The 14,570-nt window shown below is 44.1% G+C and overlaps 1 protein-coding gene across 3 annotated transcripts in view; it reads left to right on the top strand.

The window, feature by feature from the left end:
• Window positions 1-14,570, top strand: part of KIAA0930 (KIAA0930 ortholog) — a 451,608-nt gene that overhangs the window by 351,353 nt on the left and 85,685 nt on the right. For 2 of the 3 annotated variants that reach the window (XM_063134366.1, XM_063134365.1), the window contains exon 1: window positions 8,714-9,136. In XM_063134366.1, the coding sequence (XP_062990436.1) occupies window positions 8,989-9,136 (148 nt within the window). In that variant the 5' untranslated portion in view covers window positions 8,714-8,988. Of the gene's footprint in view, window positions 1-8,713; window positions 9,137-14,570 lie in introns of those variants that run through there. The other variant, XM_063134367.1, reaches the window with a different exon arrangement.

The raw sequence follows: 14,570 nt of genomic DNA, 5'->3' as shown, positions 1-14,570 counted from the left end.
GGAAGAGACAAGGTTTAGGGCAGTCACATGCCAGATGTGTTGGACTACAACTCCCATCTTTCCCAGCCAGCCTCTGGAGGGCACCAAGTTGGGGAAGCCTGATTTGATTAAGGATTGAAATTGGAACCTTATGCATGCAAAGCATGACCACTACCACAGAGCTATGGGCCCTGCCTGCATTAGAGATCAACTCTGGTACACCAGCTAAGAGAATGAGCTGTGAACCAAGAAATGCCTAGTTAAGATCCACTATTAACACACTTTAAGCAATTCTACATGAGGCTTTTATTCTGTATCATTACTGAGGCTTCTGCTTCTGGATTCTTTGCAGGATTAAGATTGGCTCCTTTACATATGCTTTTTTATGGGGGGGGAGAGTTTTCTTCCTCTGCCTTTCCAGATGTTTCATTATACAACCGCTAGATGGCAGTGTGATACAGCAGAATTGTGCAATTACACAAGACTCTCATTTCGTCATTTCTAAATAATACCAGACTTCCTTCACAATAATGGTTGCAAAGCATAGGGGAGGACCTGGAGGAGGATGACATCATGTAAAGGATCCACAAACTATCATGAGTGAGTTATCACAAGCACACAATAAAAGCCTTGTGCAGAAAGAGAAGCCACTTTAGCTTCTCTCTGCCACATTAGAATGCTGATATTCCTTATAAAGTTTTTTATGTCTTTATTATAGTAATTTAAAAATACGTAGAAACTGTTTCCCATTTTAAACCCCCTGAAGTGGTTTATAACAAATGACAAAGCAATTCAGCATTATAAAAGCAGAACAATATTAAGACACATCAATGGATTGGGAAAAGCCAGGGTAAACCACTAATAATTATTTAATAATCATCAAAAGCACATGATTGTTGGTACTTGGCATATCGCAGACAGGAGGGGATTCTAGAGAATGGGTGCCACCACAGAGAAGGCCTGTTCCAATGTTCCTGCTAGATGGGACTTTGCAGGATGTGGCACAGACAGCAAGGCTTCCCCTGAAGATGGCCTAACAGATCTATGGGCGTCTCTATATTAAGGGAAATTGCGTTGTTTACCTGGGACTGTTGTGCTTCCTGGTTCTTTGGTGCTATTGATATGGCCTGCATTAAACAGGAGGAAAGGGTTGAAAAGGTGGAAGGCTGTTTCCTGGAGCTCCTTTAAATGGCAGACACATTTGAATCAAAGGAGTGCCTCCCTCCCTCCCTGGCGTGTGTGCAAAGGAGCAAGGAGTGTGTGTGTTGTTTTTGTCTGCTGTAAGTCTGCAACCCTCATCATGTACTTGGGAGTAAGCCCCATTGAACACAATGGGACTTATGTCTGGGTAGACACATGGGACACTACTAACACAAACCAACAGAAGAAAAAGTAATTAAAAACAATCACATTGGATTTAAACCTATAATCTAGCATAATGAAGGATCTTGTTCTTGTGGTCTTACAGAACTCTCCACGTCCCCGTGGCACACTTATTTGGGAGTAAGCCCCATTGAACTTAAAGGGGTGCTTTTGGTGGGGGATCAGGTGTAGCAGGGATTCTTGAGTCAGATCTTGAAATACCTTGAAATTGGCTTGGTAGCAAACTGGGAGCCAGTGCAGTTCTTTCAGGCGTGTTATGTGTTCAGCAAGGCCCTCCACCACCCACCCTGACCAATGATCTTCAATCCTCTCACTGCCCAACACATAGCATCCATCACTTGTTATTGCATGCTAGCAAATGTCAGCCACAGCCCCCCACCCCTCCTTAACCTACCACCCATTCCCTCATTCTGTGATGGAGTTCTCGAGGTGGGGGGCCAGGGAGCAGCCACTGAAGCAGAAGACGGCCCACACAGGCTCTTCAGGGGTGTCTGGCACTTGTTAAAAGGAATACTAACACAATGGCCCTGCAGCACTTTGAAATTCTAAAGTGTTAGATACAATATATAATTATTATAATCTTCTATTTTTCAAAGATATGATGCCCGTATTGAAAAATATTAGCTTTTCCAAACAGGAAATTAATTTCTGCTCTTCATTTCCCCATAAGAAATGAGCCAGGTGAGTTTTGGCACATATAAATCTGACATTTGCTTCTAAACAAAAGCGAGGATTGAATAAAAGACTGGGCGTGAACCCAAAATCTTTTCCATTAAAACAACACACTGGGTGCAAATCCAGCTCTGTTACTGTCAATGGGAGTTCCCCCATTGATTTCAGTGGGAGACAGATTGCTTCTTACTTGCAAGTGCCATACTGCCTATGGCCACAGATTCTCCAGAGGACAAAATAGATAATTATTTCAAATTGGGCCAGTGGAATTGTAACAAGAACTGAAATTTCACAGGTTTTCGCTTTTTCAAGGTTTCCAGCAAAGTTTCAAATGGTGCACCAGCTTGGAAAATGACAACTGAAATTACATATATTCCAAACTATTATTTATTTATTTACTAGCTGTACCCTGCCACGCATTGCTGTGGCTCAGTCTGGTTAAATTGAAAAGAAAGAAAAGACAAAGTGGATGTTTCTAATATGTTTAATTTCACAATGCTTGTGGATATACAATATTTTTAGTTGTTCCATTGTCTATGTAGATATAGAGATTGTCTGGTTTGCCGACTCTAGAACACGCAACATATAATTGTCCATGTGAGAAGCAATCTGTGTCTAGAAAGTTGGCATAAATGGAGCTGTGATGATTTCTGCGCCGAACGACGTCATTTGGAAGCATGAGTTGTATTTCCTGATGTTAGATAGGAAATGCTTTGATTCTGCGGTATATCCGGCAAGCAAAGTTTGTAACGGCTCTGGTGGTTCTCCAAGTTGAGGCAGTTTAATTTTTCCAGCAGCACAACACATTCCTTTTGTTTCTCCATTAAATTTAAGAGCCTTGCAATAAGGACACACTTCAGTCATAGTGCCAATGAGAACATGCCGCCTCAAACTATAATCATCAGCTGGGTTGTACCGGAATGCAAGGCGATTGTAATCGTGTGATTGTTTACCACGGAGTCGTGTTTGACGCTGATGTGCTGTTTCTCGTTGACGTCTTTCAGCCCCTCTCAGCCTTTCGCGTTCATTATGTTGAGAACAAAGCAGATCTGTAGCTGTAGTACGCGATTGCCGTGCTCGCAACCGTGCATCCTCAAGTCTGGCTGAACGTTGCTTGGTTGATTCCTTGGCACGTATTTGAGCCATTTTTTTTTCTTTTTTTCTCATTTGCTGAAGCCTGTTCTTCCTGAGTCTGATTTGCAATTTCTCGTCGCAGTGCTTCCGCTCCGCGAGTATGACGACCTAAGTGTGATCTTCTGCGAGGCATTATTTGGATGAAGTAAAGCAGTTTGTTTGGTTTTTAAAAAAGGTGTTTTTTTTACGTTGAGGAGGTTAGTGGAAACTCATGGCAGTTACCTTTCTTCTGAATGTGTAACTGTCACAGGTGTGACATCTATATTCACTCAGCCAATTGTGAGAGTACATGCAAATAGGAGAGGAGGCAGAGGGAGCGGATTGGCCTACTGGTTGGTGATGTCACAATGATCAGCTGGACTGGTTTTGAGGAGGCCTATTTCTTCGATTTTAAGACAAACCTTTGACCCCATATAGAACATAGTTACATAACAACGCTCACGTATTCGAACGCAACGCTGTGTCAAAATTTCAAAGCAATCGGTGAAGAACTTTCGGAGATATAAAAGCATGTTTTTACGGTGAGGAGGTTACTGGAAACTCCTGGCAGTTACCTTTCTTCAGAACGTGTAACTGTCACAGGTGTGACATCTATATTCACTCAGCCAATTGCGAGAGTACGTGCAAATAGGAGAGGAGGCTGAGGCAGCGGATTGGCCTACTGGTTGGTGATGTCACAATGATCAGCTGGACTGGTTTTGAGGAGGCCTATTTCTTCGATTTTAAGACAAACCTTTGACCCCATATAGAACATAGTTACATAACAACGCTCACGTATTCGAACGCAACGCTGTGTCAAAATTTCAAAGCAATCGGTGAAGAACTTTCGGAGATATAACGACAGTAATGAACGGTCTTTTTCATTTTTATTTATATAGATAGCACCATCCGTGTACACTGATGTTTAAACTGATAGTTTATTGAGCTGATGGAATGTGATATTTATATTTAGAACCTCCTTAATGTTTCTATCATTTGTCTAATTATACCCTATTCTTTCTAACCTTTACTTTTTGTTTTGTAATGATAAATGTTGCTTTCAAATTACATGTTTCTATTTTAAATATATCATCTTCCCCTTTTTTGCCATTGTGTCATGTTTCTTCTTTAATCTTTTCCACCAGTATATTGTTTTCTTAAAGATGCTTTTATTAGCCTAAGAAAACAGAGGGATAATTGAGGACTCGTGTATTCCACCCTGCCCTATATGCCCTCCACACCTGCAGAATATCCATCCTATGGAGTTGAGAACTGGTATAACACGCAGTCCCTTTTCCCAGAGAGCCCTGGGAATTGTAGTTCTGTGAGAGAGGGGTGCTAACCACCTGTAGTGAAAAATTCTCAGTATCTCCCAATTACAAACCCAAGATTCTTGGGAGGGGGAAAATTATGACTATTAAAGTGGTATAAAAGTGTGAAATGTAGATAGGGTTCTACAGCCCCATTTCATATAAACATAAGAACAGTGAATCAGTGGATCACTCTAGACCTGTATCTTATTCCTAGAAGTGGTGAGCAAGGACACAAGGGGTTATCAAATTTTAAAACCAACCATTTTGATACCTGGATAGAACTTTGAGGGTGGAGCCCAGAGATGGACTGATCATGGAGCCAGGAGGTGGGGCTCTCTTTTTTTGGCATAGGTCTAGAGGTGGGGCCCAGAAGCTTTTGCTTAGGAATATTGCCCACTGCACAAGCTTTCTAGCCATCTACAGCAGTATTCCCCAACCTAGAGCTGTCCAGATGTGTTACAACTACCACCAACCCTAGCCAATGGCCATGCTGGCTCGGGCATACTGGGAGTTGTAGTCCATGAGGCATCTATTGTGCACTTGGAATTCCTTACTCACAGTTGTTTATGGGTTCTTTAGATGGCATTGTGACCCTCCAGTTTAGTTTTTTAACAGCACTTTCCTGGGTGTTTTTAGAGTGGAGAAAAGGGGGTATTATTTCTGGAAGCAAAAGAACTACTTGTGTATTTGTGCTATTTCACTATAGCACAGCGCCACTTAGAGGTTATATAGTGGAATAACAGGAAAAGAAAAGCTCTTTATGTAGAGCTTGGATTTCAATTCTGTGATGAAACTGAGTGATACAGTGATTAACAGCCTCATGCCCTAGAACACCCTTCCCCAGCCTAGTGCCCTCCAGCTGTTTTGGACTATAACTCCCAGCATGCCTGACTATTGGCCATGCTGTTGTGACCTGAGGTTTCGTACATCTGGAGGGCACTGGATTGGGGGCAGCATCCTAGAACATGCTGTAGACTCCTTTGAAAGTGCAGCTGTTTCTTGGATGTAGAACGTTTGACTTGTACCAATAGGTCAAAGGTAGGGAGATTCCAGCTGGACATCAGGAAAAACTTCCTGAATGTTAGAGCAATATGACAATGGAACCAATGACTTAGGGAGGTTGTGGGCTCTCCCACACTAGAGGCATTCAGGAGGCAGCTGGACAGCCATCTGTCAGGGATGCTTTAGGGTGGATTCCTGCATTGAGCAGGGGGTTGGACTCGATGGCCTCGTAGACCCCTTCCAACTCTATTATTCTATGATTCTATGACACCAGGTTGGGAAGCTGATTTACAGCATTCACTTTTTTAAAAAAGAAAAAAAGTCTGAGATAGAGAAAAGACAGAATTAACCCCCCCTGTTTTCCTTGCAACTCACCCCCTCAAAAAGAAGTAAAGCCAGCTAGGTGAAATTCTTGCCTGGATTGGTTAGCAGCCATCCTGCAGAGCCCGAAAGCAACTGCCCCTTGTAACCACTATTCAGAGGTATACTGACTCGAAATATGCAGGTACCATTTAACTATCATGATTAATAAATACAGAAACGCCCATCTTCCTTGAATTTATTTAATCCCCCTTACAGCCATTTAAGTCAGTGGCTTATGATCACCACATCTTGGGATAACAAATTCAATAAAATAATAAATTTATTTATTTATTAAATAATAAATGAATTTTGCCTTTCCTAATTAAGACAATTTGTGCTTCCATGCACTCGCAATCCCACATGCAGGAGCATAATGTCAGGGTCACAGTTCCCAGTTGTAACTGTCCCTCTGATAAATACGTAATCAGGCATGTTCCTATCTGTTTCTTATATAAAAGCCCTGAATTCAAGTCCCATGGACTGTTGTTCTGTGGCAAATCATTATTTCTTTCCCTTAGGGCTTCTCTAAACGAGCAATTTTATAGCATAGTCATGGAAGTCTTCGGGTCATTTTGATGACGTTGTGAACCTCCTGCACATCTCCTGCTTCTTCCATTTTAAATTTTTGTTACTATTATTTTAAAATGGATATAAAAATACTTCTGAAATATCTACCATGTGTGGCTGAAGTAGTTCTACAAAACACCCACAGGAGGGCACTGTCCCATTCAATACTATGAGCACTGAGAAGTGGGGACATTTTCAATTACAGTCCACATGCTCGCCCCTCTCCTCCCATGTAATCCATCTCATTACAACTGCACAAGAGAAGCAGGAAGCATAGCGCCGGTAAATAAAAATGATTTCCCTCTAATCTAAAGAAGCCCTAAGTCACACAAACACCATATCAGACTTTGGGCAGGGAGGAAAATTCAGCAAGGTTTAAAGACCTGGATATCGTCAAAGCGAAACTACCCCCCACCTGTATTTTAAGAACATTTTGGTAATTATATTTAATATAGGTCATAATTACTATAACGGCATTATGAATTCTAAAACAAAGATTTGTGCTTTTGTGTATAACAGACTCATTTAAATGTTTTATCAATATTGTAACAGTCAATCAAGGCCTAGAATTAGAGGGCTGATTTATAGGTATCTGTGCTCCTGCAGCATAACAGAGGCCGTAGCTAGACCTAAGGTTTATCCCTGGATCGTCCAGGGATCAAATCTGTTCATCTAGGTGACACACAGGGGATCCAGTGCTCAGGCAGGGGCGAACCCTGGATGATCCCAGAATAAACTTTAGGTCTAGCTGTGGCCTGAGTGATCTGAAATATGGGGCTTGGGAATTGTCCTTGACGTCCTCCCTAAATGATGATCCTGGCTTATTTAGTAGTAACTGAGGTGTTCTTGGTGGCCTGCTCTTGAATGTTAGCTTTCTCTTCCCTTAGAGACTCCATGAAGCCTGAGCATGCACAACTTCTCAAAATGTGTGAGCCATTTTAAAGCATTCAAACTGAGGCTTGTTAAGATAGAAATAAATAAATAAAATCATTATGAGAGTACCATGAGTGTGCAGAGTGGCTTACAGTGTTTCACGAACATGAAAATCCAAAATAGACTAAGCAGTTTAAAATCAACTCTGGTAAGAGTTTGGGAATGACAATTATTAAGGGGGGGGGTGTGAAACGGCATATTATGAGGGGAGACATGATAGCACTCTTCAAATACTTGAAAGGTTGTCACACAGAGGAGGGCCAGGGTCTCTTCTCGATCCTCCCAGAGTGCAGGACACGGAATAATGGGCTCAAGTTACAGGAAGCCAGATTCCAGCTGGACATCAGGAAAAACTTCCTTACTGTTAGAGCAGTACGTCAATGGAACCAGTTACCTAGGGAGGTTGTGGGCTCTCCCACACTAGAGGCCTTCAAGAGGCAGCTGGACAACCCTCTGTCAGGGATGCTTTAGGGTGGATTCCTGCACTGAGCAGGGGGTTGGACTCGATGGCCTTGTAGGCCCCTTCCAACTCTGCTATTCTATGATTCTATAATAGGCGTTCACAGACCCAGCAGTTGTATTCTATTCTTAAGCTAGTCATCACGTCATGTATCTTGCAGCGCATTACGGCGATGATGCAGCAGCCTAGAGGTTCGGTCACAGGAAGATGCACCCTGTGGTGGAGGGATGGCCCCCTGCACCTGCTCAAGGGCATGGGTCACCTGTCCTTCTTTCCCGTGGCCAGAGACCCAGCGCGGGCATGGAAGGCGCAAGGCAGAGGGCTCAACTCCAACGCGGTGCAGCCCATCATTCATAGCGCCTTTGTTCAGAGGCATGGCAAGAAATCGGGGGCGGGGTGGGGGGCAGCCCAGCCTTGGGGGAGAGGTCTGGATGCCATGGCTTCAGACGCCGGGCACGCCTTTTCCCTTTGTAACACACGAGCACCGCTTTCCCATTGGCTGGGGCGAGCCGGGCTGGTTTTCTCTTTAAACCGCCCCTCGCTGCTGCTGCTGCTGCTGCTGCCGCCGCCTCCTGATAGTGTTGCAGGAAGTGTCATAGGTAAAATAAAATAAAATTAAAAAATAAAATTAAAAAAAGGGAGTGACGGAGAGAGGGAGGAGCGACGCCGTAACAAGCTGCTTCTCAGCTGATCAGCTCATGATGGGAGGCGGAAGCGCCTCCTAGCCATGGCCGAGGCCGGAGTTTTGCCAAGGGGTGATATTTCCAGGCATATGCAGGCTGCGACGCGGCCGATCGAGAGGCCGCTCCGGCTCGTTGCAGCCGGGAACAAAACGGGACGGAGAGTTGAGCGGCTCAGGCAATTGTTTTAAAGGGACAAAGCCCCCCCCCCGCCCCTCCCTCTCTCCCCAGTTTCCTACATTGCTCCGGCCAGAGAAGGACCCTCCGGCGCATCCCCCCACCCCGCCGCCCCCGGATGGGAGTCCTCGTCGTCTGCAGAAGAAGCCAGCCTTTCCAGAGCTGCGTGGAAGCCTCGCTGCGTCTCGCCGTCCATTCTTCGGGCGAGGAGGCGAAATTCATGCTTCCCAGCCTCGGGAGAGGGGAGGAGAAAGGAAGGGGCCGCTCGCCGCCAGCTGCAGCAGCCCGCCTGGCTCCGGCTCCCCAGGCAGCCTGAGATGCAATCACTGGCGCCGGCGGCGTCGGCATGGCATCCTTCAAGGCGTTCGGGCAGGCCGGGCCGAGAGACGACGAGGAGGACGGAGGGGACTTGGACCGGTCCCTCCAGCAGATGCTGCGGGCGATAGTGGAGGAGAGGAACCGCGTCACCATCCGCCACGAGATCAGCGGGCTTGGTGAGGGGGGGCGGCGGCGGCTGGGCGGATCCGGGGTGGGGGTGGGGGGTGGCGGCGCGGCGACTGGGGACCCCCGCAGCTGCCTTCGCAAAAGGGAGGTGTCTCTGCCCCGATGCGGTTACGCAGCGCAGCGCCACGGCGCGGTGGAATGGGAAGAAAGGGTTCAGCCTGGCTGCGGCGGCGGTGCGGGGTGGGTGGGTGAGTGGCGTGGCTCCCTTTTTAAAAAAAATTCTCCGGTGCTTTTGACAAAGCCACCTGATATACACGGAAAGTTGGTAGCTGAAGCTTTATGGATGCCATAGTGTCAAAGGGACGGGGTGGGGTGGGGACTTCATATATTACATTTCTCTGCGTATGCTCTTGTTATATTTTAAAAGTGGTACCTTGGGCTTTTTAAAAGCTTTAGCTTTTATGCTGACCACTGAAGGCGTCGAGCTCAATTGACAGAAAAAGAAATCGTCGAGTCTGTGTGGGAACACCCTCTTCTGATAGGGGAGCTTTCCGCCCTGATCCCTGGTATGGAGACCCACTGATACACTCCGCACTTGCTCAAGGGCATGATAATCTTACCCTGCTTCATATGTGCCGGGGGTTAAATTCTGGCATTGGAAACAGTTGGTAGGGGTGATTCCTGGTAGAAATTAAGCCCTGCAAAGGAACACCATGCTACTTGAACTTCCTTTTTATGTTTTGAAATTTGTAAGGGGCATGAAAAAAGAAGAGGATTTTCAGCAGATGCCATTACAGGGCAAAACAGCCCCCTCCCAAATGTTCACTTCTGCACAACGTCTAGTGCTGCAGTCTCACTTTGCATCTGTTCCCCTATTAAGTTTGGATCTCCTATATCCACCATTCCAATTTATCGTGTTTATTTTCTTCCTCTGGGTCAATTAATCCTTAATAATAGCCACCACTTGTACAGTATCTGCAATTGTTAGCAGCTGCTAGGATCTCTACTTAATTGATAAGTGTTTTGAAAGGGAGGGGGGGTGAAATGCACTCTGTGGCTGCCTGCAATTTGTGAATATAATGGTAATAAGTGTGCTGAAGAGTTAGCTCACCCATATTAAATGCTCTTCTGCATGTGACCTTAAGTGTTAAGTTTTCAGTGTGCTAAGTGAGTCTTAGAAACCCAGTGCTTGTCAAAACAAGCTGGTCAGGCCTAACAATTCACAAGTCTGAGGTTTCAATATATTGCCCCACAGTTTCTCTATCCCCCTTGCTTCCTTGATAATGTCAAAAATTGCAATGCAGCAATATGTGAGTGACTCATAGCCCTGGAGTTGTTTTGGTAAACCTAGATGAGAAGCAAAGTTTGTTTAATTTGCCTATGGTTATGTTGATCAAGACTCGATTCCTTGGGTGGGGGTGGGGGTGGGGTGTGTGGAACAAAACAGGCACTAGCTTGGTCACCTATGACAAATAAGAATTGTTCCTTGGAAAGGATGCATTTGTAAACTGTAAGGAAGTCATTTTTTTGTTGTTTTAATTTTCCCTTCAAACTGTCTTTGGGTCATGAATGGCTAGCATGAGTGTGTCTGAGCTACTGAACATTTTGTTGGGCTTGTAACCGAGCTGATATAGAAAGATGGAAGGAGACAGCCAGGAGCTAGGAAGTGGTACAGCTATGTCTTTCTGACGGCTGATTTGAAAGCACTGCAGCAGCATGTTTCAATTGAAATCTACACAGCTTGGTTTTTAGTATTCGTTGCCTACTACCTTCCACTTGCACTGATTCAAAATAACCAGCATTTCTCCTGTTCGAAGTCCTTTTCTTTATTGTCTATCTTATAAGACCGATGGCCGTAATATATGGTGCATGGATCCCATTGTCAGAATAACCAGAGAGCAGGCACATTTTGGACTGCCTAACAGTTGAGATCTCATGTCATGTAGAAACAATCCATTGCCATCTGTGAGGGAATTTGATAAAGCAGCATTGACTTTATTTCTTTTAGGCGGGAAAACAAACAAACAAAATGGCATCTTTACGCAGAGAGAATAAAGCTTGCTGTGTCTTTCAGTTTCTAGAGTGCCATGTAAACAAGAGTGTGCGTCTCCCGTCCCCCTCCAAAAAAGAAATAAGGCCTTTGTAAACCAAATTAGAATCTGCTGTGTTGTCTCCACTTTGATCCAACACCTGTTGTGCAATCTGAGGCTCTGTGTCATTATAGGATCTGGCCTAATCACAGTGTAATTGGGTTAAGAGCTTAAAGAGTAATCTGTTTTCTATGTCTTCCAATGTCCTTTGAAGAAATTGGTCAAAACCTCATACAGACATGTTTTATTTATGCCCAACCCCTATAAATAAGTCTTCTTTAAAAAGCATCCTAAAGAATCCTGAGGTTTCTTGTGGCTTGTCGGGGTTTCCTAATGAAAAGATTGCTAATGTCAGGCAAGCATCCCTGAAAAGGCTTCAGGGCCACCATTGCTAGTACTCGCCTGCAATGGGCAGCCATAAGTCGCAAAGCTGAGTGGCGCTAGGGCCCCCCTCAAAGTTCACAGAAGTTGAACTTAGCGACGCCCCACAGCCCCACATGAAATGAGTGTGGTGTCTAGGATGTTTCCCAGAATCCTCTGTAATGCATAGGGGTTCCTCCATAGAGTAGTTGATGTGGAAGTTATTCCCTAAAGGTTTAAAGTTGGAAAGCCAGCAACATAGAAAAGACGCTCGTGCCTCATGTCTCCGCAACAGTGTTTTCTTCGAACTGAGTATGTGACTTTTCTGTAACATTGCCTTTTGGCTGCAATCCCGTTGTAACTGGCACGTTATTGCAACAGGTCACACACAACCACAGACTTTGAGGCTGTGTTCAGACCCACCCGATCCTCTGTTTCCCATTTCTCAGTTGTCTGCTGCCACAGTCTCGTCTGATAGCAATGGCTGTTCTTTCCTACCACAGTGGAATCAAGATAATATCCTAATACAGCAGTCTTTGTTGCTGATCCTTTGCCATTGTTTGTTGGTGCAGTTTATTGTAGGATTGAGATCCCCCAAGCCCTGTTCTGTAGGGTGTGTGATTGCTTAGCTGTAGTATCTGTTGCTTCTTGGAATTGCATGGTTATTAAATTCTATAACCCCCTTTGTTTAGATTTTCTTTTTACCCTTATCCTCATCTCTATCCGACCCTCCCTGTCTGAATCAATCACTTCGTCTGTCAAGATCTCCTAAGTGCACTGTGGCACTACCTTTGTGTGTGCTGCGTGAGTAAGTAGATACTAAACATTCTCTCTGCTTGTTGCTAACTGTTGTTCATACTAGGAAATCATACTTAGAAAATACTAAAAATAGTAAGACAAAATGTATGTGTCCTTATACATTTCTTTTAGAAGCATGTTGCGAAATAGCTGCCAAGGAAGCCAATATGAGTAACCTGGGATTCTGAAAGCAATGCTGTTCTCTGTCAAAGTGACTCAGGTTATGTACTCATTTTTGCTCTAGTTAAAGGATGGCAATTTTCCAGTGCAATGTATGAATCTGCATGTGATCATTTGGGTCAGATGCATGCAGACATTTCTTTCTTTCCTTAATATATTTATTAGCTGTCTTTCAAGATCATTGCCTTCCCAAGGCAGCTTTCAGCAGATTTGTCAATATTGGACAAATGGTAAAAGCACCTTAAATTTAAACAACAATTGTAAATTAAGCCAGTTAGGGGGGAAATACAATTATATACGGTAAAAAATAATAATCTGTGTCTTAAACTGTATATATGAATATGATTCTTCACCCACACTCTGAGGTTAGCGTCCACCCAACTTCACACTTTACGTGACAGATGTACAGTTTATCATGTCAGAGTCTGGGTCGACCATCAGCTTTACATCTTGTTTAATGTATGCATGTTTGTGTGTATCCCCAAAGAGGTAGCATTAAACGTACTTTTTTTTAAAAAAAGTGTGATAAACGAAAGTTTTCCCCCTTCTCCTTTGTTTTCTTGTTCTGGGAAGAGCGAAGAACTAAACACAATTGGAGTATTTATAGATGTATCTGCAAATGGGAGTTGTGTAGTGCACTTTTCCCATGGGAAGCAAACCTGATTTCTGCTCTCCCCTCTACATGCATTCAACCAACGTACTTGCCTGTGAATTTAATACATCCGTGTTACTGCTTTTCTCATGTTTCAGGAGGGTGGTCTACTTTTTAAAAATGGGATGGGGCGTAGCCACAGGCAGCATTGTGCAGAGTCTCCTGGCTGTCCCAACCACAGGAAATTGTACTCGGTCTTCTCTTTCTGACCTGACAACCTACATACACACCCTAATGTCACTTTGAGAAATGGTAGCCTTCGTGGTGTACGTATGCCATAAAAGCCTTGGCTCGTCAACCTCCCATTGTGATTGTACCATCTGACCCCTAAACCTGATGGAACAGTGGAAGCCTCATTGCTTTTAAAATGAGGATCTGCCCTGCTATAAACTGAGGCAGGCGGGCCTCCATTTAAGAGTGTGTGTGAACACTGCTGCACTTGCTTATTTATTTATTTAAAACTTTTATATGTTGACTTTTGTTGGTGATTTCAAGGCATACGAAACAACTAGCAGATAAAAGCACAACTAACTTCTCTTGGTTGAAGACAGTAAAAAAAAAAGTTTTAAAATGACTGGGTAAATAATAATTAAAAAGTTTTTGCCTGCTGCCTAAGAGATGACAAAGTTAATACCAGGCCTATTTCAAAGCCTTCCTTGAAACAAACCTCACATTTTTTGGAGGTGGTATTTGGAGAAGAGCATTGGCTTAATGTGCAAGCAGCTTGGAATGGGAGGAGGCACTCCTTCAAGTATTTGTGCCCTGAGCCAATTGGGGTTTTAAAGGGTTTGAATTTGGCCAGGCAGCAGTGAATAGGCGGCCAGCTTGCTCACTCTCAACCTCCTTCTCCTCTACCCCAAGCAGGTGGGTAAAGTGTTCAGCGCTCTGCTCTGGAAAATAAGCCCCACTCAGATTTGACAGGTCTGGATTCAAAAGCCAGGTCTGCTGCTGTCACATCTACTTTGGCTTTGTCTGAACTGTTGAAGCAATTGTTGGCTGCTTATTATTCACCTTAAAGGCTAACATATTTATTCTAGTATGAGCTTTTGTGGACATTATCCACCTCATCCAGTGCATGAAATATTAATCTCAAACTGATGAACTGGACTATAGTCCACGAAAGTTTATGCCATGATAATTTTGTTATTCTTTAAAGTGCCACAAGACTCCTCGTTGTTTTGGCTGCAATACACTACTAATATGGCCACCCTTCTGGATATTATTTAGTGATTAGCAAAGGTGAAGTCTAGGCACCCGACTTCCTCTGTTTTCCAACTCAGAAAGAACCTGAGGAGCCTATTAAGCACAGGACCAGGCAGGATGCATCCCATCCAGTAAATTAGAAACTAATTGTAGTGACATCTTTGGATAGTGAGTCAGGAGGATGACAACGGGCCTTCTGAA

Source organism: Elgaria multicarinata, chromosome 9, assembly GCF_023053635.1.
Source record: "Elgaria multicarinata webbii isolate HBS135686 ecotype San Diego chromosome 9, rElgMul1.1.pri, whole genome shotgun sequence".
NCBI lineage: Eukaryota > Metazoa > Chordata > Lepidosauria > Squamata > Anguidae > Elgaria > Elgaria multicarinata.
The sequence above is the reverse complement of the archived record's forward strand: the minus strand, read 5'-3'. Positions and strand labels throughout refer to the sequence as shown.